Source organism: Colletotrichum tamarilloi, assembly GCF_030869305.1.
Source record: "Colletotrichum tamarilloi strain Tom-12 chromosome Unknown Scaffold_2.1, whole genome shotgun sequence".
NCBI classification, from domain to species: domain Eukaryota; kingdom Fungi; phylum Ascomycota; class Sordariomycetes; order Glomerellales; family Glomerellaceae; genus Colletotrichum; species Colletotrichum tamarilloi.
This window is the reverse complement of record NW_026849385.1, coordinates 89,627-112,716: the sequence shown is the minus strand read 5'-3', so window position 1 is coordinate 112,716 and position 23,090 is coordinate 89,627. Positions and strand designations below refer to the sequence as shown.

Here is a 23,090-nt window from a genome sequence, read left to right as displayed (position 1 = left end):
ACATATCAATCTCTTCAAACTATTTCACTACAACGTCTTGATCGTGATTCCTGTTCAGTGTTCCCAGCTGTGAGAATTAATGCTCCCGATCATGCCGCAGATTGCTGAACACAGTAAGCTGTGCTTGATACGCGGTTGGGCGTCTCCACAAAACCACCAAACCATTGACGCAGATCCATGTGATGTCATGCTTGTCGCATTGAAACGTTTACAACTTTCTGTCTACTGCTACAAGTATTCTAGACTATTGTCAGAAACATCCGACTTTGCGACGCTACTTTGGAGCTTATTTCCTTTACGATGACTGCGCTCAGATGACTTTGTGATTGTGAAATAACCTTGTTTCCATCATATTGAGCGGAGTGCTAGCACGAGAATAAGCATGCCAATGGCCCCCAAATTGCTTGCTGATCCGCCCTATTGCTCGCAGTCTGCCTCGCGGGTACTCCGTACGAGACTACGGAATACAGCAGAAATGATTCATTTTGCAAATTGCAACATGGTAAAATCCGCCAGCGCAGCGGAAGCCGAGGGACGCGTACGCAACTCGGACGCAGAAGAGCTCGGCACTGCGGGTACCTCTGGGCTTTCTGGCAATCGGCGCGAAGCCAGAAGCGTCCGGGGGCCCAGGGCTCCATTGTGGCTGGCTGGCCGGCCGCTGGCAGCAAGCGCCCGGTGGGACAGGATAGGGGCCCCCGCCTTCGCGGTGAGGCCTGTATCCCTGTCCGCTAGTTTAAATTGCACTTTGGTAAGGTAGGCGCAGACCGCAACCAGTCGGCTGGTCACTGCCCTGGTGAGGGAGGAATCGAGCAGGAAAAAAAAAAGAGAAAACGAGATGGCGCGGGTATGGCCGCGAAGCGCGAATGCGAAAATAGAGACAGGGCAGAATATCAAGAAAGATACCTTAACGGTCCACATCGGAATGACTCGAGTTCCGAGTCGGTACTTTGAAAACAATGCTTCATTGCCCGCGGCAGGTCTTGATCTTTTGAAATTTCTTTATTTAATTCTTTTTCTCGAGGCCCACCCTGAATGGTCCCTTGGCCCCCAGGTGATCGCTCTCGCCTTACTGGGCTAGGGGGCGGTTGTTCCGGAGTACCCGCCTCCCAACTCTACCATGGAGCTTTTTGAGAATGATTTGCGATGAAACCCCTTCTATCTTTTCCGAGGAGAGGGGCAGTCACGGGGAATCTAGATGTCACTGGGTATTTTCCAGTTTTATGCAGCTGTGGTGGGAATGAGTGTACTGTGGTCAGATGACGCAGAGATAGCTTCAACTCTTCTTCAAGCTCTTCCAACCTTGAACGACAAGATCTGTGTGAAGACAACGTTAGGATACGTGTATGTGAGTATCAAAAAAAGGGGGCGAGGCAATACTTACATCGTTCTTCCCAACCGTGACGAGGTGGTCTTCCGCGACCCTCTGGCCGCCGGCGCCCTCGATGTACGCAATGGGCGCGTCGCCCATGACCTTGCGCGCCGCCTCGCCGACCGTGGTGCCCTTCTTGACCAGCACGCAGTCGCGGAAGACAAACTTGGACTCGGCAGCGCCGGAGGTGAAGGAGGTGGTGTTGCGCACCGGGAACACCGGGACGAGGCCCAGGATCTCGGCCGCCTTGGAAAGCACCTGCACCACGCCCGTCGACCCGAAGCGGTAGAGCACCATGTCCTTGAGGTTCTCTATCCGGTTGCGGTTCTTCTCGTCCAGCTCTTTCAGGTTCCCGCCCGTGGGGTCCCCTTGCTCGATCAGGTCCTCCCGCGTGTCGACGAACTCGCTGCCTTCCGTGTACTTGATGTACCCTTGCTTAGCCATCTTGCGCAGGAAAATTTCCGAAATGGCGGAGCACAGCACGATCGTGTTGGGGTCCTGCATCTTTGCAATCTTTGCAATGTTCTTGTCGGCGTCCGGGTGGTCAATCTTGTTGAGCGCGATGACGGTCGGGAACTTTTCGTCGGTGAAGGCGTTGACGACGCGGTCAATCGTCTCGGCGTCCCAGTCCTCGAGCGGCTCCTTGATGCCCAGCCGGTCCAGCGCCCGCGCGACAACGTTGGAGGTACTCCCGTATCCCGAAAACTGACCCTGCAGCGTCTCGACGGCCGTGGCCTTGATGGCCATGTGCCGCCGCCGGATCGACCCCCACTTCTCCATCAGGTTGCCCCGGATCCAGGCCACGATCTCGCCGCGCAGCCAGGCGATGTCGACCGACGGGTCGTAGCCGCGAGTCTCTTTCCCCTCGGCATCGACGGTGCCCGAGGCGTCCACCACGTGTATCAGCGCGTCGGCGTGCCGCAGGTCGTCGAGGAACTTATTGCCTAGGCCTTTACCCTGGTGCGCTCCCGGCACGAGGCCGGCGACGTCGAGGAGCTCGATGGGTACCGAACGGCGGCCGTCGATGCAGGCGCCGTAGTTGGGTCGGCAGCGATCCGAGACGCCGTGGCGCGCGCAGGCGCATTCTATTTGGAGGTAGCCGATTGCCCTTTGGGGATCGATAGTTGTGAATCTGCAAAGGGAGAGGTATTGAATGTTAGTGGATGCTGCTGAACCACCAACGAATAAAACAGAATCTCGAGTATATGAAGGAGGCGGCCAGGGTAAGGGTGAGAGTTGGAGCGTACGGGAAGTTTCCTGTTTTCACGATATGTCCATCAGCGACCAGGTCGGTGGGCGTCGGGGGTTTCCCTTCTCTCGGTCGAATGGATTTGGAGGTTTACGGACCAACTTTTGACGAGGCGTCTGTGAGACTGTTGAGCGTTGTGCTCTTACCGGCCGACGGCTTGCCGACCAGGCCGATGAGCGGATCTCGAGGCATTGTGGCGGTATTGTAAGGTAAAATTAGGGGAGAATGGGAGACGAAGGGGGAGGAAGGAGGCGGTGAAGTAGTCGTCGGGCAAGATGATTATATGGCTTGCTCCCTCGCGCAGTCTCGCGGTGGGCTCAAAAGTCGTTCGAGGGGTAATAAGTTTGCGAAAGGGCGTTGCGCACACAATCTTATCTTTATCGCCGAAACCTCGCTAATGCAATGAGGGGCATTCCCGGTCGTCGGCGATAAGTGTTATCGAGCGGGAATGACGTAGGCGTTAAACCGGGCCACGAGCGACGCATCGTCGGAGACGTGAATGCGAAATGAAGAAGATGCTGTGCGTTTGGGCAAGACATGAATCGTATCTTTCTGACTTACTGCGCATTAGCTACGGAATAAACCAAATGTCAATCCCGATTGATTGATGCTAGAGCTCACTAATTGACTTGTAGAAAGCTTCTACGTGAATTAGTTTGCGACCTGTCACCATAGATGAGATGGAAACTGGTCTGTTTATTCCTACCTGTATATGAATCTTGACCGCCCTCGTTCTATCCCTTATGAATACCAATGACGATGCAGGTCTCAACAAGCACCGTCCGTTGTAGCCGATGGCCGAGCGGGACGACTCTATCGTATGTTGGCTCACGGTCCTAGATAAGGCCATGGATAGCTTATTTTTTTGTGACCTTCGTAGAGGTCACGGGTTCAAGTCGACTATCACCATTGTTTACTTGATAATTATTCCTGCACATTTTCAACCCTGCATTTGTTCAGTCAGACAATGGGAAACCTTTTCAAAATGAAATTGTTTAATATTGATACATCTGATTTAGGAACCTACACGTAGAACATTTGACACTGAAGATATCCTGCTTCTCATTACTTCCCACTGATGAAGTCCTCTTCATACATAGCTTATGTCTCACACCATAAATGGGCGGAAACTCCTTGTACTTGCCATCGGTAAAGATAACCGTCGACGGCAGACCCCGCGCACCCTCTACCGGATGTGCCCGTAGTTCCCTCGATTCAAAGTTTCCTCCCATAAAACACACCAGTCATATTCGGTGCCCACATTGTACTTCAACCATCAACAAAGCAAGATTCACCTCATTCAATTCCATATCCCCTTCATCTGGGAACACAATCTTCACATTTGGTCATAAATCGTCAGGGCGAAGTAGAGGTTCCATTATCCACGACTACTATTACAGTCAAAAACCCCTAATGGTATCTGCCATGCGTCACGGCTGCTCTTGAAGAAAAAACACAGCAGCCCAATATCGAGAATGTGGTATCAACCAACTTTGTCGCGCGTTCCAAACCTATTCCATGCCTTTCTTCCTTCGGCACTGTCCTCAACGCAACATGGCCAACTGAGGTCATGCTGTGCTGTCGTTCCCTTCCCCCCTCCTCCTCCACCTCGAAAACATCGCTAAAACGCAAAAGCCATCCATTGCGTGTCATGTCGTCGTTAGGTTGAGTAGCGAACCAAATCCACCTCCGTCGTCCCCTCCCGCTTCCTCCCTGCGGCTGTACAACTTGCTCCCCTTTTTTGGTTGGTTGCCGCTGCATCTCTATAGCAGATGGGAGAATCTGCATCCAATATGTTCAATGATTATAGCTGATCATGTGTTCAAGCTATCCAGTAGCATCAACTCATGTAGTAGTGCTTATTTGTGTGTTGTATGCACAAACGATTCTCTGTGGCGAGGAATCATTTTGTCTAGAAGGTATCGGTCTCATTGCTAGCGACTGTGCCAAAGGTGTCTAGATAGTCAGTCAGCTTGCGGCTCAATTACTGTAAATGTAATGTGCTTACCTCTCTTGCGACGTCGCTCTTCTCTGGCGGCTTCCTCCTCCGCACTCTTGGGGGTCATGGCTCGCGGCCCGGAAGGCCTACGCGCAGGCATGCCACGAGCACCGCTGAGATTGCGGTTCTCCGGCTTAGGGCTGCCGGTGTAGTTGCTAGTGCTGGCGGCGTGTGTGCCAGGGCCAGTGCCGTAACCACTCTCAACACTGTTGTAGGGAAGAGGGCTGCTCTTCAAGGCCAAGTTGGAGATTCGCTTCTTGGCGGGCGTATGGGTCATCTCATCCATGGGCTCCTTAGGCGGCCTGGGTGGGCCAGCTGGGGAGGAGGACGTGTAGTAGTCGCCACCTGTCGCGGGGGAGCCATTGCTATAGCTATTGGCATTTGGGGGGAAGCGGTGCAAGCTGGTGGCTGAGCCGGCCCAGTCTGCAGATCTGGGAGACATAGGCGTATCGTAGTCGTATGCTTGGCTTTCGAGGGCAGCTTTGAACCTCTCAGTCTGTCCTTGACGAGGCTGGGGGTGTTGGAGATTGACCGAGTTACGGTGCGCCTTGTACTTGGGGTCCTCAGGGGTCATGTAGGTGGCAGGAGGATCCAGGTGCGGGGGCTGAGGAGCTGCAAGATCCTGCTGCGAGAATCCAGAGTGCAGTTGGTCACTGCCGCCAAACTCATTCTGGTACCGGTCGTCGTATCGTAGATCGGATCCAGATCGGGATGGAGGATGTTGCAGGAACTCGTCTTCGTGTTCCTTCTTGCTAGAGCCGCTGCCCCGGAAAGCCTTGCTTACGCTTGTAGCCGTCGACTCGGACCACCGAGAAATCTTGGGGAACCAGCTCGATGACCCCCTCTTATGCTTTTTGCCCTTGTCCGTTTTGGGAGTGTTGTCATTGCTCAACGATGCGTTCTGAGCGGCCATGGGTTGAGGAGGAGTGCCCAAGGGCGCAGAACCGCCACGAGAGAACTCCCGAGTCGGTGTAAGCATACCTTGAGGCTCATGGTAGTTGTTCTGGGAGATGTACTCCTCCTCATTGTCTTCGTGAACGGTGCTGATGCGGTTTGGTTCGTAGGCCATCTTGGAAGGCCCGCGAGATTGGGCAAAGGATGACATCCCAGAGTGGCTGCCCTGGCTAGTGGTAGAGGTGCCAGCCTGGCCTTCGGGCTCGTAGCCGCGATCCTGCTCGTACTGCATCTCCGGGGTGAGGTTCTCGTAAGATGGCCGGCCGCTAACCATGCCGGGTCTCATAGTCTGTGCTTTGAGTGTGTCGACCTCGCCCAGTAGCTGCATGAGCATGTCCTCGATCCTGCTGAGATCGTTGGCGCCCTTGTTGCTGAGGCCCTTGAGCGCCTTGCGGAAAAAGTTGCTCTTCTTGGCGGTCTCATCGAGAGTGCTGTTCTGAGATGCAGCGCTGTAGCCCTTGACAGAACGAGGAAGGCTGCCAGGGTAAGCACGGGAGCCGGCGACGGCGTTCTTGACCGTCTCGTCAGTGTTCTCCTGGACCTCCTTGATGATGACGTCCTCGGTGTTGGCAAGAAGTTTCTTAAGGTCATCAAAAGAGTTGCGCATTTCAGCCGCAGAGCGGACCAGCGTGACGAGAATCTCCGTGTCACGAGCGCTCCGTTGAGCATCGCGGACCATGAGCTGAGAATTTGTTAGCCATTTTCTTTTCATGTCCACAATACCGGGATACTCACATGTTGCATCAAGGCAATAATGTCCTTGGATTCGATCCTGTCGATACCGTTGCCAGTGGCGGCATCGTACAGCGGCGAGTTCATGCCCTGGGAAAGACCGCTCAGGTGTCGTGAGTGCTGAGGTGCGAAGAAGGGGTCTTCTGCATTCATATCGCCAAAGGGCATCATGGCCTTGCTGGTGGGCTGCATATTGGGCGAGTGGATGGGACCTTGAGAAATGTAACCCTCATCCAGGTTCTTGTGCCCACCCGGACTGTTGGCGTGGTACCCAGCAGCATAATCTTCGAATCCTCTGCCACCGAGCAGGTCGGGATGATCGACGGGGCTCGCGCCATCATAGGGATTCGTAATGACAGTATCGCGCTTTCGCTCAGCCGATGTGCGTCGCCACTCGTCCTCATGCTCTCCACTGGCTTGTCGGTGGTGAGCCATGGCTGCGCCGGCGGCGGCTCCCATGGCGGCACCGGCAGCGGCCATCCCATAACCACCGTGGCCGCGCGGGCTGTGCTTCTCCGAGTTGTACTCCTCGTAAGACTGGTCATAGTCGCTCTGGCGAGGCGTGCCTTGGCGAGGGGTGATATCGCCGGGCCAGTGGTCCCCATCGTTGTGGTCGCTGCCGCCGAGCGGCTCGCGGACCAATGACGGATTGGTCAGCGCATCGTCGTCTACATATCCGACCTCAGGCATCGGGTCGTCAAATGTCGGCATGGCACTAGCACCCATCTTGGGCTTGTCCTCGAGGTCGAGACGGTCGACGCTGTGTGCCGGGGTGTTTGCTGGCTCCCGGCCTTCCATCGCTCGCTGTTTGAAGGACTTGTTTCTTGTGACTCCCTCGGGAACCCATTCTTCAGCATGTTCCTCGTCGACCTCCTCCACTGTCGGTTGCTTCGTCTTGTCTTTGGCGGCCTTGAGAGCAGCAGCTGCTGCGCCAACCGCACCAGCGGCAATTGCCTTTTCGGAGGCAGTAGGCGAGTGCCGTGTAGACGTAGAAGGGGAGTTTCTGTACCTAGCAGGAGCAACCTTTCTACCATACTCGTCCAGGTCGTACTCTCCAGCAAACTCTCTTGATCGGTGGCTCTGGCGGCTCGAAGTAGGCGTGCGACTGCTCTCGCGCTCACGTTGCTCGAAGAACTCCCGCTGGTCAGCGACAGATCTCTTTTCTGGGCTGACGTCGCGCGAACGGGGCTGAATGTTGGACTGGTCATCGTAGGAGACATTGGAGTCTTTGGCGTATGACACGTAGGATTCCGGTCCATAGGAAACATTGGACTCGTTACCGTACGATACTTGGGAGTCCCTGTAGTCGTATCCAGAGCCCGTGGTAAGTTGAGACTCAAGCATGGAGCCGTCCACGAGTGAAGCTACGTTGGACTCGACACCGTTTGGAACATGAATAATGTTGGGATTCGCAGCAATACCACGCACAGCCTGTCCGGTAGAAGTTGCGATCTCGCTGCCCTCCGTGTACTGGCTGTTGCGGTAGTCTTGTCCACTTCGGACGCTACGATCATCCACAGACTGCTCATCGAAGCCCCGACTCATCACATTACTTGGTACTGACGCCGGAGAAAGGGCTCTCAGATCAGTGTGGGACGCTTGAGACTTGGTTGGCGAAGCGGTCCCATGCGACATCCTCGAGTCACGCTGGGCAGCCGTTTCGCTACCAGCCTCCGTGTAGCCGGACACACTGTAAATTGGGCTCAACCCACGTCTCTCTGGCTGGTAAGGGACATATTTCAACGGAGGCGGCACATCCTGCGTGTTGTAGTAGTCGTAATCGCCAGAGTCCACATAGTCGCCTTCGCTCTCCGTGACACGGCTTCGATCGTCGTAGTCGTCGTATTCATCGCGGATTTGTGACGAAGGACTTTGGCTGAACTCCGAAACCTCGCTTTGCTCCAAGAAATCTCCGGTTCGTGACCGAGACAGTTCTCTCAAATCCCCGTGAGAGATATTGGCGTGCTTCGTGCCTAGAGTCTGTTGCAAATTGGTCATTGGTGCTGCTTGCGTTGGCGTTGGCGAGGAGCCAAGGGAGGCGTTGCCCCGGGCAACCTCCTGGACAGAGGCTCTCTCCTCCATGGCGGAATGGGGACGATCGGTATCAGCCGAAAGAATTGAGGTTCGCGTCATTTCGGAGGGATTGATCTCGCTCATTAACGGCATTGGCGGCGCGGGAACCTCTTCCTCGTGGAACTCTTCGTCGTACTTCTCGCGACCTACACTTCTGCTTCGAGCTGAACCATCAGCACGCCGGCGCCTCCGCTGCCTTCTATCCTCCGATGACGGCGATGCTGCGTTCATTGCGGCAGCGGCAAGCCCAGCTGCTGCTGCACCTCCAACGGCGGCCTTGAGCGCGCCATCACTCCGCCGTGGGGTATCGTCAACGGAGACAATGGATGATTCTTCCACCGATTCGCCTGCAACGCTTCGGGGAGAGTCAACATAGTCGTGGCGAGCTTCCCGGTCTCTGCGTTCTCGATGCCGGCTGTCGCGACCGGCTTCGCTGCGCTTATCGGCGGATTTGCGTCGGTCTACCCCCAGTTCCTCGCGAGATAGAGACGTCCCTGTTCCTGTTGATGTGATGGAGCTGCGGCGGCTTTCGCGCTTGCTCTGCTCTCTCTTCAATGCGCTCAATTCTGGCAGAATAAGTCGACGAATGGCATCTTCTACCGTTTCGAGTAGTTTCGGGTTATTGATGGACGATTTGGAAGCTCCGGAGCGGACCGAGCTTTGGTCGTAGGAACGGTGGCTGGGAGAAATGCTGGATGATAAAAGACTGGAATCTGCCCCAGATAAAACAGAGTCAACATGGCCCCGACTGGAACGTCGTCGGGGTGATCGCGTTCCTTCCGATTGCTTCTCGCTGACACTGCTTGTCCGACTCTTGCTCGAACGGTGCTTGCGATCTTTGTCTCTTGAGGATCTTTCCCCCGACACCTTTCTTTCGCCGCTGTGTCTTTTGCTCCTACTGCTCTTTGCATGATCAGCTATCGCGGCGCCAGCCAATGCGCCTGTGACGCCGGCCGCCAGCTCATTGCCCCGCGACGTGCTCTTACTGCGTCTTTCGGAGTTCTTTGTTAATACTGTTGAGCCAGAGCCATCGAGAAAGCTGTCTTGGGGGATTGCCGAGATGTCGGACATGTTGGGAGCCAGGTATGAAGACTGAGCATCAGCATCGGGAATCAATGGACTCGCCGGCCGACGACGCCGTCCGCCGCGGTGGTCAATTTCAATGTCGATTGGGTTTCTCGAGACATTAGACTCCTCCGTAGCGGAGGCGTAGGACCGCATGCTGTCGGCGTCCTCGCCCTCGAGAGCTTCAACGTCGAGGTGCGAGGAGGTTGCTGTGGTGGATGGCAGAGGCACACGGCGGGTCAACGAGGCCTTGCGGGTGTTGCCCTTGGTCTCGGTGATTTGGATATGGTCACCGCGGTGCTTCTTGGACGGGGTCAGGCGCACGCGGACGCTGGGTTTGCGTTCGACTGTTCCCTCGGGGCCAGGCTTGCCACCCTCGAAATACTCAATGAGGAGGGACGTCTGAGAACGATTGGCCCTGTGGCCGCGGGTTTTGATGGTGACAGGTGTGCCGTCGTCGGGCAGAGAGTAGTGGGAAGCTTCGTCGTTTGGCCTGGACACATCGGTCGCCAGCTCGGTGGGGGTGACGGAGTCGGTTTCGGTCGGGGCAGGGAGTGGAGGAGGCTTATTCGAGTCAACACCCATTGTGGTGCGATGCTCGAAGGCCTCGGCGACGGAGGGGCTGTTGATGCGCGGGCGCGGATGATGAGTGCCTCGATCAGCGGCTCACACCTCTATTTTGGATCTCGTCCTTTCCCTCGATCGAGGAAAGAAGGAGAAGAGAAGAGGTGAGGAGAGGAGAGGGTGGGTGGATTTGCCGGCTGTCGTCCAAGGTGGGCAAGGATTTGTTGTGGGTGCAGTCGCCGTCAAGACATGAGGAGCACTTCGTTGCTGCGGGGAGGGTGTAAAAAAAAACTGGGCGGGCTGGGCGAACAAGCTGTATCTGAAGGAGCTTTCACACCTGGCTGCGAGCGAGACACTGGGATAGAGAGAGAGAGAGAGAGAGAAAGCCGTTGCGGTTCGGCGATGTCTGCGAAAGGCAGCGAACGGAATATCCCCCAAAGAAGGAAGGAAAAAAGACACAGAGAGACCTGTGGCCGCTTATGCCACAAACAACGCAGTGCGCAAATAGGACCCGAAAATAAAAAAGCAACGATGTTAGTTTGAAATTGCGGATTAACGTCGAGGGACGGCTGAGTGAGAAGAAGGAGCTCAGAATTGGATGGCGCAAAGGAGGGAAGGCCAAGTGGTGAGAGTGGAGGGGTGAGGCGAAGGTGTGAGGTTCGCAAACTGGGGTGGCTGGGGGGTCAGGCCGTTGCTTGGGTGTTGTTTTTTCCCCGGCGATGTTTTTGCCCCAGTTTGCGGATCTTTCTTGGTAGCTGAACAAGAGAGGCAGGTAAGCTTCCAGGGGTCTGCCGGCCTGTCTCTGGCCTTAATTTCTATCCGTGTAGCGCCGTAGTTGACTTTTTCTTGTCTTTGGGCAACTCTTTTGTCGTCGCGGAGGAGAAACAGGTATCGGCGAAACGGAACGAAACAAAGGTGTGTGTTGGTTCGAGGCAAGGGACAAGTAGAGACTCTAGTGAGTGATATCGGGTGCAGCGAAAAGAAGGATATTGGAAGCGATGTCGAATATAGCAAACGGGCGGGAACGATAGTAACTGAGCAAAGGTACAGTAAAGAGCAGATAAGTAAGGTATCCATCCATACTTCATGAGGTATCTTTGAAAGAGGCAAGCCGGGGGGTAGGGGGGTAAGCAGATAGAGGCGACAGGCGATGGACAGGCGACCTGACAATCTTGGATGATGCAGGCAGGCCGCAAGACTGACAGACAACCTGGAATCAGCACGCACAGAGAGAAGCACCCAACAGGCACACAACAGGCACACAGGCACACAGGCACACAGGCCAGCCCAAACGGACAGGGAAGTGCGGTCGAGAGGGGGGAACGCTTCGTCGGGCTCTGCCTGGGATATCCTTCCCGTCCAAGCTGACCCTCTGCGACCTGTGCTGCACCTATTTTGTTTACTCGGTACAAGCGGGCCACTGCAATCATCTACGGCCAACGTATGTACACACGTAGCGCCGAGGATGACGGCAACGTGATCGCGGGAGCGGCTGGGCTGGGCCGGGTTTTGGGTCTTTGGGCTGGGACGAGGGATGGCAACAGCCAACACCACCGTGACAACCATCTACACAGTAGGTGTATTCGTACCTACCTTACCTTACGGAGTACCTTTCCACACTTACTTGGGCCGCAGCAAGCAACCGGACACACTGGCAATCTTCTGTCCAGTCCCTCCCCTCCTCGTCTCAACTGTCCATGGCCACAAAAGTTGACGTGAGAATCGAGAAAAGCATCAGATTGAGAAAGAGATTGGTCCGTCCACCAAGTGTGATGCCGTGACAGGGTGGAGATGGTTGATGAGTTGTCCCTCGCTCGCTTCCCGAAAGGAGCTTAAGAGGCACCAGAAGCATGAGGCGACGGGCCAATTGCCGCCGCAGGCCTGGGGCGTGTGGGAAATCGGGTCCCTGCAGGCCTGCAGAGCGTCCTGCACGCTTCTCAACTTCGAATGTGGTCGAGCTGTCGAGGTAACCAAATGTGCCTTACATCTTCACATCCCTCCTCTCACAGTACTCCCAGGTGAAGACAACTGAATGGTTAACGTAGGAATACCTGGTGTTATCTGTCCAGACTACAGTGCCCTCATGGCTCATGTGCAGTCCTTCTGTTGCAACGGGGCTGGAACCACTCAGCGGGATAGAATGCACCACACATCTCGGCCCCCATGTCACGTCTGCTCTTCTAGCTGTTTGAACTCGGTCAAACGCTGCATTGTTAGAGGCCCGATTCCTCACCGCCGTTATGTCGTCCCGCGCAGCCGTTTGCTCAGCGTTGGAACCTGTCCTTGCCTTGACCCTGCGTGTCCAAAACGGTTCCCCTTTGGCCATTGTCTTTGTCGACTTCCTGCCCATTCCATTCCTATGGGTATCTCGATATGAGGATACTGTTCACTGTGTTCAGATATCCATCATACCGGCCGGGGTCACTTCGATATCTCGATGCCTTTGCCACAACCTTGTCTATGGCTCCGAAACACTCTCACCCACCCCGATCACTCCCAGCCCCTCGACCAATATAGATAGATAGTCTTACAATCTTCCTCTGCCACAAAGAGACCGACTTTCCGTCTTTTCTCTATTATCCCTTTCGTACGAGAACAAGGTTTGACAAGCATTTCTTCCCTCTCCCAACCTCCCCTCTCTCTGATCACCTCACAAATACAATTTGCAAATAGACGCCAGACGCCATCGGGACGGGCTTTTCCCACTTCTGTCACCTCTATCCACCTGTGCTCAAACGGGATCCCCTGGAAACCGGGCCCCCACAGCACACCAGAGGTGGGACTTGCGTGGGCTGGCTCGGGCGCCTGTTTCCAAGAGTGATGTTTCCCGTCTTGAAGTGCTAAACCAAAGCCAAGTGGGTTCAACCTCTTTTTTGGCTGGGCGACGGGAGGATACCGATCATCCACTAGACAAGGGTCTCATCGTCGGCGCCACGAGAAAATAGTCTCGAGGTGAAAACCGAAAATAAAATTGGCACGGGGAACCTTGCCGGGACAGAGCCACCACTGACGGGAAGTCTGAGTGACACTTTTGACACTTTTTTTTTTTCGACCTGGCGGCACGCTGGCTTCTTTGCGACGAGGTATTGATCAAGACTTGTTCGGAAGATCATGATTGAACCTCGAGATTAAACGTCTGAAACATTTTCGTCCGTCTGTTGCAGACGGCGCCGCCTTGTGGACCGGGCAACGAGTATGACTTCCCTGCTGCCCCCAAGACCTTTCACTTGAGTCCGAGCTCGAGCTCTTCCACACTTGCAACATCGAATGACGTTCGTACGTCATCTCACAAGAACAAGCCGCGGCCCCCAGAAACACACGGACGCTGCTACAAACAGGGGATACGATATTTCAGCTATCCGATGTGCCGATTCCCATCCCTCCCATCACCGCCTCCCGTTAGTGGTCACTGTCTCAGTCCTTCATAGAGAATCGAGTGCACAGTTTCGGTAAGTCGAGTAGAGGGGAGAAAAAAAAAGGTTGAAACACAATACGGGTAAATCGCCACTGCAACCAAGCGAAACGGTACTCCAAAAACCCGCGCACCTCAGCTCTCGTCTGCTTCGTTCGACCCCACGAGGCCTCGAAAACAAACGGAATAGTCCGATTTGTCCACGTACTCCAACCGGCGGTGGCGAAGGCGCACCTCGACGGGGTGGCCCAGACTCGATGGACTTTCCACTGCTCCTCCGTCTGGGGTCGGCGGCTCACGCCGGTCATCCCGCTTCCCTCCCCCGACCCGACCACACCCGTTTGTAAAGGTATGTTGAGTGGTCAAGAAAGGTTGATGTGAGTGCATCAAGATGGGTTCGAATTCGAAGACCATAAGAGCACGCTGCATATCCAGAGTCTAGGGGCTTTCACGGTTTCAACTACCTACTCACTGCGAGCCATTGGACTGCATCGCTGCCCCGTCTCTGCAGTTGTCCTGCAAGTCAACTTGAGCGGGATTTCATCAGCGCCGTCTGTCGTACATGTACGGATAGTTGGCCTGGGTTCACTTTCGTGGCCCCCAAAATGGGCAGCATCACCTTCCGTTTGTCGCCACTCAAAAGTTCTCCCTGAAACGAATGCCACCCGAACATGTTGCCTCCAGGACACATACATCGGCATCCTTCCATAGCTTCTTCATTGGGTATCGGCCAGGGACACTTTTTCTGCCGCCCTCCCGTTCTCTTTCCCCCCTCCTTCCAGCTCGTACCCGACTGACCACCAACGCTACATCAAATGGCAACCGTATATCCACCCTGCTGTGCGACATGTGAACGCCGCCCCCTGATGGATAGGTGCAGTCGTTGTGTACCGCCGGCGGCGTAAGTCATCCATTGAAAATCAAAACTAAATGGTCTGAAGAGAAATCAAAGAAAACATTAACACATCACAAGTTCAGTCAAAGTGAAGCCTCAGTTTATCAACCAATGCCAATTCCCAATGATGTAGGCTAAGTGTATTTAGCAACGAGGATCCTCCGCTCTGTGGTATCTTCTGCCTCATTTCGCAATACGTAAGGGTTATGCCTCATACTATGCGTTTCGTATCCCTTTTTTTTTGTTGTTGGACCGTAATGCTCTATCGTGAATCTGTACATAGGAAAGAAAGCATGCCAATGCAATTCTCTCCACCAATGAATGCTGCTCCCAAGGCATACGCCATATTCTTTCCGTTCCTCCCACACTTCCCCAGTCGCTGCTAAGAAGCAAACGATCCCCTTCTACCTCCTCATGTGCTTCGCACTCTTGTTGGGACGCGCTGCGTACAGCTGTGCCGCGGCCTCCTCCGTCTCAGCGTTATCCAGCAGCTCCGCCACAGTAGGGTTGTCGTTGAAGTGCGTAGGCAGTCCGCCGCCCAGGATGGTTTTCGTTGCCTCAACACGCGCCATGAGAGACCACGAGTCGATGAGTACAACTGTAGAACCTAGACGAAGCTTCTCGCGGTACCCGAATGCGCGGTTCTCCCCGTCGTCGTCGTCGCCCCTGCGGCCCGCGCCGGGATCGGCCTTGGTGCCGCCCGTGTGCGGGTTAAAGGCCGGACGGCTTGCGCTCGAGTAGCCCGGTCCCTTTCCGTGCTCCAAGGACGAGACGATGCTGGTGAACTGCTTGCGCAGGTGTCGTCTGTCCCTGCGCGCCGTCTGCTTGACGGAGGGCTTGGAGGCCTCGGCCATGAGGGCGATGAGCTTCTTGGGGTCGTACTGGAGGTTCATCGGCTCGCCCGTCTCCTCCTCGTGGTCGCGCGCCGCCTCGAAGATGAAGGCGATGTTGAAGCCCGCGCTCGCTTGGACCTCCACGTCGGTGCTGTCGAGTTGCTCCACGAAGGCTTCGATGGCGGAGTAGACGTTCTCGGTGATGTCGTCTACTTGGCTGGCAACGAAGGCCCAGGCCTCGAGGGCGGAGGTGACGACGTCGCCACTGTCTGCCGCGCCGACTGATTCACCGTCGCTTTCCACGATGGTGACTAGGTATTCGAGCAGCTCGCTTGCTGACTCTTCGCCACCACCGCCGTACATCGTTGTGACTGCCATGGCCCAGATCGCGGCCGCCTTGACGTCGTTGTCGTCGTCGTCTTCAAGGGTCTTCTCGAGTTGCGGGTAGATGTCGTCGAACAGGGAGTCTGATGGCGTGGTGAGGAGGGTGGCTGAGAGAGACTTCAGGGACATGAGGCGCTCGAGGGAGCTACCTCCGGACCTGGTGTTCTTCATCAACGCTGTGACGATGTCTTGTAAGGAGTTGCTGACTTGACGGCCGCCGTAGTGGTGTTTGACAAGGTGCAGGTAGGACATCAGGGTCGCCTCGCGTCTCTGGGTATTTGTCCGCTTGCGATCTTGCAGCTCGACGATGCGATCCTGTAGTAATTGCGCCCAGTTGGGTTCTGTTGCCTCGTCCAAAGCGGTATCCGAGTGATTTGACAGGGTGCTCATGGTCATGCCATCGTCGTAATCGGAGTCGCTGCCTTCGTCTTCTGAGGCGTAGCGACTACCAGCGCGAGAATGTGCTGGCGAGTTGATCTGAGAGTGGCCAGGAGAGACGTTGGGCGAGTTTCTCATGGAGGCGCGAGCGGACTCGGGGCGTGATTTGGCCTTCTTGGAGACGGTCTTGCCGCTCTCGCGAAGAACCTTGAGTCTGAGGTCGTGCATAGTGGCGACGGCGTAAGGTGGAATGTGTGTGTAAGAGTGGTGTGTAGAGTGTAGAGAGAGAGAGAGTTGCTGTGAGCGGAACTTCTCGTGGGAGAAGACCTGTATATGTGTGGGTTGCCTGATTTGTGAGAATCGGGGTCTAGGACCTTCTGTGCTTGTAGCGCGGTGGCGTTTCTTTGAAGATGGTGTTGCTTCTAATTGTGTTTTGCGTCCTTCTCCAACAATCCATGGATGGTATTCGGCTTCTCTATATATAGGTCAGGGAGGAAATCCGGAGATAGGTCGAGACGCAAGGGTGAGTGCGTCGAATCCGGAGATAGGTTTGGACCGTACAAGTTGGTGATTACCTAGCGGCTCGACGAGTATTTGAGAGAGTTCAAAGGACACCGCGGAAACTGGAAACTGAAAGATGGGCTTCGTGAGTCACCAGACCAGACCGTCTTTTCGGAAGTGAGGAGGAGCTTGGGATTTTTTAGGGCAACGGTTGAAAAAAAATAAGTTGTGGAGGGTCGGAGAAGAGTGGTGAAGGTGGTGGGTGGCAGCGATAGAAGAAGAGGGTGGCATTCACATTTCATCAGAGGGGAACCCTTGATTCACCAAGGATGCCTGTCGGGTGTCGCACAGGGATCGCAGAAAAAGAGCGAGCGAGCGTTGTGGATGACGAATGACGAAAGAGACTTTTCAATCGTGTGTAGGGCGAGACACGCAGCTGGATGCAAGGTTGAGCTCGGGGACAAAGCAGCAGGATGGACAGGAACGGCGGCGGCGGCGGCAGCAAAACATCCGGCAAACAAAAATCCAGACATCAGGCGCATTTTGCCCCTCCATTTCTGACATACTGCGTATTCATGCGTACTGCGTAAGGATACATCAGTCAACTTTTGTCACTCCACACGCTCGAGGTCAAGGACTCCAGGATGATGTCTTCCTGTGGGGGCAAAGTGGGCGTGGTCTGTCCGCTCGCGCATTCCTGGGAGGTACCCCTGTAAGCAGATCATCCCCCGTCCTTGGTTACGTGGTTGCGGACGGAGTGTGGTCCTCCACTCACTGTTGAACTTCTGCCCGTTGAACCGTAGTGTTCCGCATTCGAGGGAGAAAGAAAGCCATGGACGACTGTGATGTAGCTTGTTGCTTGCCTTAGGTAGGGAGTTACTGCGTATGGGGAGAACATGGGGCCATTCGGGATTGTGAGATGGATGGGAAACGGATACGCATACAGGCGAGGTGAAGTGAACCCAGCCGGCATCATCTGACCGTTTCTAAGTCTAGACATTCACGGGCGGCGCCAGTGAATCCCTGGTCTCTCACCCGCCGCCTAACCAGATCCGTCTGGATCTCAACTCGTCCCTATGGCTTTTGTTAGCGATGGGCATGAAGGGGACCAGTGACAGTTTGCGACAACTCAGGCCACCCGGTGACAGATGAGCAGATGCAACCCGATCTGCCCCTAGGTCAACATTATGTCGATAAGGCAGGACAAAGATACCTATTGTCATGCGTGAGGTACACGACCAGTAGGCCTCAGCCGAAGCACGACTGTATCGTCCGCCTCGAGCAGACGTGGAGTAAGGCACATCGTCTGTCGCTCAATACTACTGCTGCCAAGGTACTTTCACTATTCTTTGTTATCATCATTTATATGTTGATGAGAAAATACTCTTTGAAAAGCGTAGTATGATAGTCATAATTACAGAATAATCCCAAGAAGGGAGATACCTGTGTGTTGGCGTGTTCAATCACCGGGTTGGCACCTTGAGGTCTGTCAGGTGCTTCCTTAGGCCAAAAGATATACAAGGGTGAGCGTGAGGTAGGTACGGATAAGGTAGGCAGATACCTTGGGAATTCTGCAAAGCAAAATTGGAGAGCGCGCACTTGCGCAGATTGGGCTCGGCGACGTGGACGGTAGGAGCTGGCCCGGGTTTGAGGATAGGTAGGTAATTTACCAGAGTGACAGAGGCTGAGATGGCTTTTCTCAACTTAGGTGTTCGACCAGGTTGATGAGAAAGTCATGAGAGTCACAAGCGTGAATAGCTACTTACACCACACCAGAGCGGGCCTTCCTCAATATTGGTTGGTACAACCTTGACAAACTATTTTATCCTTGGCCGTTAGGACCGCTCTATGCCGTGCAGTCTATCGCCGTGAGACAATCTATGGCTGCCCTAGATTATACAGAGGCCAAGTCCGACCTATCTGACAGTCATGCTGACTGTGATGCGTTTTATGCCTTTCTGAGCTCTGAGGTATCTCGAGAATTTGAGGCAAGGCAGCGGGAAGGTACATCTGTTGACCCCGCTGGCCTCCTTCACATTCCAGCTGTCAGGTGCCATGTGGTGAGGTCTAAGGTGTGCCCCTCTTTCCTAATCCCGTCATCACTAAATTGGAACGCCCCGAGCCTGATCTCAGACACGCACTGTGCATCTCTGGCGGACCATTCGAGGCAACGCAACTCACAGTCAGGTTCACCAAGGTACGAATCATCGGTCTTACCTTACCTTAAGCTGCCCAGTACGTTCGAAGGCAGCCCGGGAAGGAACAACTGAGGAGGTGGTCTTACCTTCCTTTCGTTTGGAGCGACCGGAACTCGAGCCATCGATTTCATGGTTCGCAGGCAGACCTTGTGCTCTCTCTCACTTCCCAGCTTCACTCTTCTTTACCTCATTCACTCTTACTTACCTACTCTCCATCCTTATCAGCTTCGACACTACACTTCCACACTTCCACTCTTCCTACCTTACCGCTATCGAGGTAAGTGGACGTGCCGGGACTGTTCGGACCTCACAACCTCGCTGCTGATAACCCCACCAACCCACCTCACTACCAGACGCCTTTCCCCACTGCACTTGCCCAAGACCCCGATATTCCCCCTGCAACCTGCCCCTTCCGCGCACCAAGCCGAGTGCGATAAGGCGTTATCGCTGCCTGCACTGCCGCGACTGCCTGATACCGAACAGTGACAACACGGTGCCTGCTCCGGATTCCTGCCCCACTTCGTCCACCTCGGCGACCTCGACTTCCAACTTACACTGTCTCGTTCCTCCTGCCTTACCTTTCTGTCTCCCTCCCGCCTACTCCATGCCCGCTCATTAACTTCAGCCCGCGAAGGAGAGGCTTTACTTTAGTCACTTCTCCCTCCTTCACAGCAAGACCGTGGGCACCCAAGACAAACTACCATCCTCCATCACAATTACCATCGCTCTCGGGAGCTCCTCATCGCCCTCGTTCTCTTCTTTAACCCACTCTCGCCAGATCACGGATACAGTCGAGAAGACGTTGACAAGATGGCGACGGGCGTGAAGCCTCAAGCGGAGGACGGTAAGTTCGACACTCCCATTTCGCTTCCCCCTCCGAATGATCAGTCCTGACAAAATCATGGTCTAGTTCTGCTCACCGTCTCCGTCCAATATCCAAACCCCGAGTTTCACTTCCCGGAGCGACGGGTTATCCTCGAACAGAAGCACCCAAGCGTTGTGAACATCGGCCGGACAAGCAAGCGATTTTCCAACTTGGAAGCAAGAGCGGATAACTGCTACTTCGATAGCCCGGTGATGTCCCGGGAGCATGCGAAAATCACCGTCGACTGGTATCACAAGGTATGCCCTCTACTTGAAACATATTTACGCTGACTGCTAACACAACGACTAGAAACTATTCGTCAAAGACGTCGGCTCGCTGCACGGAACCTACCATAACTCTCTAAAGCTGTCTCCGCATACAGCGAAAGAGCTGGCAAGGGGCGACATAGTCAAGTTTGGGATTGACATTCAACGGTCCAACGACCTCTTTCCCCCGTGTACGATCCAGGTGGACTGGGAATTCGACCACCTAGCCAAAGCCAAAGCCTCAGAGCTCAGCGGTCGCCCAACCTTTTCCGTCCCCGATGATTCCGACTCAGAGAGTAGCGACGAAGACATGTCTACTACGGACGATATCCGTGCCACCGTCGAGAAGATTCGCAAGATCGAGATGCCCAAATCGACCACAGGCTTGGCTGGTTCCTTTCCCAGCTTCATTCCTCCGGGGGTGGAGCCAATTGTCATCGACGAAGATATCCAGAAGGATACAGATAAGCCCTCCGAACGCGCTCCCAACGCCACGCAAGATCAGGAGGCGACGATTGAGCTGGATGCTCCGTACGACGAAGAGGAAGACGAGGATATGCCCTCCAGCCATAGAATGAACTCGAAACTCCCTCTGGTATTCGCATCGGAGTCAGAATCAGAGGATTCTTACGATGACGACGAGTCCGAAAGCTATCCCGATGATGAACCTTCGAGCCAGGAAATGCCCGACGCTTACGACGATGACATCTGCCTCAGCGACTCCGAGACTTCCGAGCACAGTGACGACGCTGAAGCCGACAGCGTCTTTGAGAGCGAGAGCGAAGATGAGAACCTGACAAGAGCTCCAAGCTATGACGAGGCTAAGGACATGGCAGCCGCTTGGGAAGCCCAGGATCCTTCTCTTACCTTTACGCAATCGCAACAAATGCTCAGCATTCCGCACGCAAGCTACTTCCCTCAGCCAGATGCTGGTCGCCATTTCTTCCCCGCGCCTATGCCGTCACTCCCTTCTATCATACCTTATGTAGGTTTGCAAGAACAAGGACGACAGAACGACCTCAGACTGCCGTCGATATTGAACCCTTCGGATGATCACGTTGAGAATCCCTTCCTAGCTGACATGAACCCCGAGCAAATGCACACGCCTGCACCGACGGATTACCTTCTTCAAAGCGAAGGAGTAGCACCACTTCGTGCTTCATGGGATCGGGTCCCAAATACTCCCAAGGTTGTCACTGCCACGGAGTCTCTAGCGTTCTCCCAGGACGATGGGCCATCAGCTGAAGCCCTTGGCCAAGCTACTGGAAAGCCGGAGTTTTTCGCAGCCAGGGAGGTCAATAAGCAAATCTTGCGCCGCATTGAGCAAGATAACGATACAACCCCAGTCCAACCTCGCAGCCAGGTTCCCGAGCCGCCTGCGACTTCCACTGAGCCATCTACGTCAAAGCTCGGGCACCACATTACCTCCGATGCAGCCACCGCGCCGGAGCCGGTAAATGAAACGCCCAAGTCGGCTAAAGTGGCCGAGTCGGCCTGGTCTAGTTCTGGGGAGAAATTCCTCAATAGTCCTCAAGACTTCCCTCTTACATACGCAACGGAAACTCCCGAGCTTGATATGACCAGTGCATATCAGTTCCAGCAAAGCAAGTTGGGCTCACTGGCACAGACTGAGGATACTTCACTGAATGTCCCTACCGGGGAGAAGGCTACTCCAAAGCGTAAGGCTAGTGAAATCTCAACGCTCACGCCTCATGAGGAGACGATCGAGGCGGCTGTGAAAAGCGCTGAAACCGGGGCGCAAATAACGGCCGAACAGCCCATAGTTGTTTCTGTGGTTACAGAGCCGACACCAGAAGCACCCCCTCCCCCTAAGCGTCTGCGAAGCTTTTTGAGCAAGGCTGGGTACTTCGTTGGTGGCGGCGTGTTGACTGCGGCAGGTGTCGTAACAGCACTTGCTGCAACCGCCCCTGCTCTTTGACGACTTAATTTAGGCGTTCTTCATCTTCATCTTCGACTTAAGGCTTGGTTTGATTTCTTGAGAGGGAACTGGATCGGAACGGGCTCGACCATTTGGGTCTACCCGACTGACTGTTAGTCGCGGCGTTGAGAGCTTGCGGGATCTGGATTTGAGAATAAGGAAGTGATGGGACGGAACGATTCAAATTTGATGATGCTTCGGTTGAGAGGGCGGCCGGGGAGGACAACTCGATCAGGACTGGTGGGGCGGGTTTTCTTACCTGGAGGGTTATGACATTACTAGGCTGCTAGGTATTCGCTTCTCTATTTCTATCATGGCTCTTTATCACGATAGTTATCGTTTCAGTCCGTGGCAGTCAATGCTTAGGTAACGGCTTTGTCCTTTGCGATTCCAAGCTTCTGATGACACCTCACGCCGATACGGAATACGTGATTAAAGAGATGAATGAAACAAACCATTGCCGGAAGGCCACAGAGCCCCTGGGTATTCGTCATGTTCTAGGTTTGACGAACCCCATGAGCAACTCACCCGGCAGATTGGAGCTGAACTGTTCCGTTTTTTCTTTTTTCTTCAGAGGCTGCTTGAAGTTTGGTGAGATCGCGGAAGCAAGGGCGTCGTCTAGTATACGGCACACCTGTGCAGATATATGGTATATCCTCATTCTATGCCTGGCTGGACTTTTACGGGTGTCATCTTACTCGTCTTAGTATCAGTCTTGAATATCTCTTACAATAACTATGTGGAACTCTTCCCGATAAGTGATCTAGGTTGCGAATGGTCCACCCACAACCAATAACTGTGCAATGACCCTTTCTCAGTGAGCCTGTGGGGTTCACAGTAGTGTAGCCTAAATACACTGAAGGCGTCACCTTCGTGTCAGGTCATGCTATTGCTGTTGTACAACTCAAGCCTAGTTCTCAGAGTACGTATACATACTTGGTTCTTTCACGAGTATCTGGAAGAAAAGGCCTCGAACTCCGCTATGAGTCTGTCCGACCCGCGGATATACTTCATAGGTTCCTAGAGGGAGAGAAGGGAGCGTGGTACGATTTCCATTCAAGGCGCTTACTTGTCTGTAACGTAACCGATGACTGTATGGTATCTTGTGTGTCGAGGCCGGCTCCTTTCGCGTGATCACGGCCCTTTCGATATCGCTCCAGTAGCAATGCCCGGGTTGTCTTCCGCGGCGGTACACAAACCGGCTGATGCCACGCTACCTCGTAGGGTTGAGCGGATCCTCTCTCTGTGTTTCCCGTCGGTCGTCCTTGCAGTCACGAAGGACGTACTTGAGTGGTTCCGTTCCTCCGGATAAGCGAAGGGGACACAAGTAGGGAAAGGATTCGGCATTTGCTGCTACCAGTATAGGTTTGTTTTGGCACCAACTGTTCCGTCCATGTCGTCGTTTACCTGCGGC

At 54.5% G+C, this 23,090-nt stretch overlaps 7 protein-coding genes across 7 annotated transcripts; 2 read left to right on the top strand and 5 right to left on the bottom strand.

Moving 5' to 3' along the window:
- Positions 1 to 499: 499 nt before the first annotated feature.
- CTAM01_00668 (uncharacterized protein) lies at positions 500 to 757 on the top strand (the record flags this gene model as incomplete). Its single annotated transcript, XM_060516717.1, has 1 exon — positions 500 to 757. The coding sequence occupies one exon, from the start codon at positions 500 to 502 to the stop codon at positions 755 to 757; it is 258 nt and encodes an 85-aa protein (XP_060388179.1).
- Positions 758 to 1,284: 527 nt separating this feature from the next.
- CTAM01_00667 (uncharacterized protein) lies at positions 1,285 to 2,810 on the bottom strand (the record flags this gene model as incomplete). The annotated part of the gene is made up of 4 exons (XM_060516716.1): positions 1,285 to 1,314; positions 1,382 to 2,501; positions 2,617 to 2,626; positions 2,717 to 2,810. The coding sequence occupies 4 exons, from the start codon at positions 2,808 to 2,810 to the stop codon at positions 1,285 to 1,287; spliced, it is 1,254 nt and encodes a 417-aa protein (XP_060388178.1).
- A 1,720-nt stretch (positions 2,811 to 4,530) lies between these two features.
- On the bottom strand, positions 4,531 to 10,026 carry CTAM01_00666 (uncharacterized protein; the record flags this gene model as incomplete). Its single annotated transcript, XM_060516715.1, has 3 exons — positions 4,531 to 4,574; positions 4,627 to 6,253; positions 6,307 to 10,026. The coding sequence occupies 3 exons, from the start codon at positions 10,024 to 10,026 to the stop codon at positions 4,531 to 4,533; spliced, it is 5,391 nt and encodes a 1,796-aa protein (XP_060388177.1).
- Positions 10,027 to 10,593: 567 nt separating this feature from the next.
- On the bottom strand, positions 10,594 to 11,082 carry CTAM01_00665 (uncharacterized protein; the record flags this gene model as incomplete). Its single annotated transcript, XM_060516714.1, has 1 exon — positions 10,594 to 11,082. One exon carries the CDS (start codon positions 11,080 to 11,082, stop codon positions 10,594 to 10,596), a length of 489 nt encoding a protein of 162 aa, XP_060388176.1.
- Positions 11,083 to 14,716: 3,634 nt separating this feature from the next.
- Positions 14,717 to 16,135, bottom strand: CTAM01_00664 (IFRD domain-containing protein; the record flags this gene model as incomplete). Its single annotated transcript, XM_060516713.1, has 1 exon — positions 14,717 to 16,135. One exon carries the CDS (start codon positions 16,133 to 16,135, stop codon positions 14,717 to 14,719), a length of 1,419 nt encoding a protein of 472 aa, XP_060388175.1.
- Positions 16,136 to 16,728: 593 nt separating this feature from the next.
- Positions 16,729 to 16,941, bottom strand: CTAM01_00663 (uncharacterized protein; the record flags this gene model as incomplete). The annotated part of the gene is made up of 1 exon (XM_060516712.1): positions 16,729 to 16,941. The coding sequence occupies one exon, from the start codon at positions 16,939 to 16,941 to the stop codon at positions 16,729 to 16,731; it is 213 nt and encodes a 70-aa protein (XP_060388174.1).
- A 2,475-nt stretch (positions 16,942 to 19,416) lies between these two features.
- On the top strand, positions 19,417 to 21,676 carry CTAM01_00662 (FHA domain-containing protein; the record flags this gene model as incomplete). The annotated part of the gene is made up of 3 exons (XM_060516711.1): positions 19,417 to 19,450; positions 19,517 to 19,728; positions 19,781 to 21,676. 3 exons carry the CDS (start codon positions 19,417 to 19,419, stop codon positions 21,674 to 21,676), a joined length of 2,142 nt encoding a protein of 713 aa, XP_060388173.1.
- Positions 21,677 to 23,090: the final 1,414 nt, after the last annotated feature.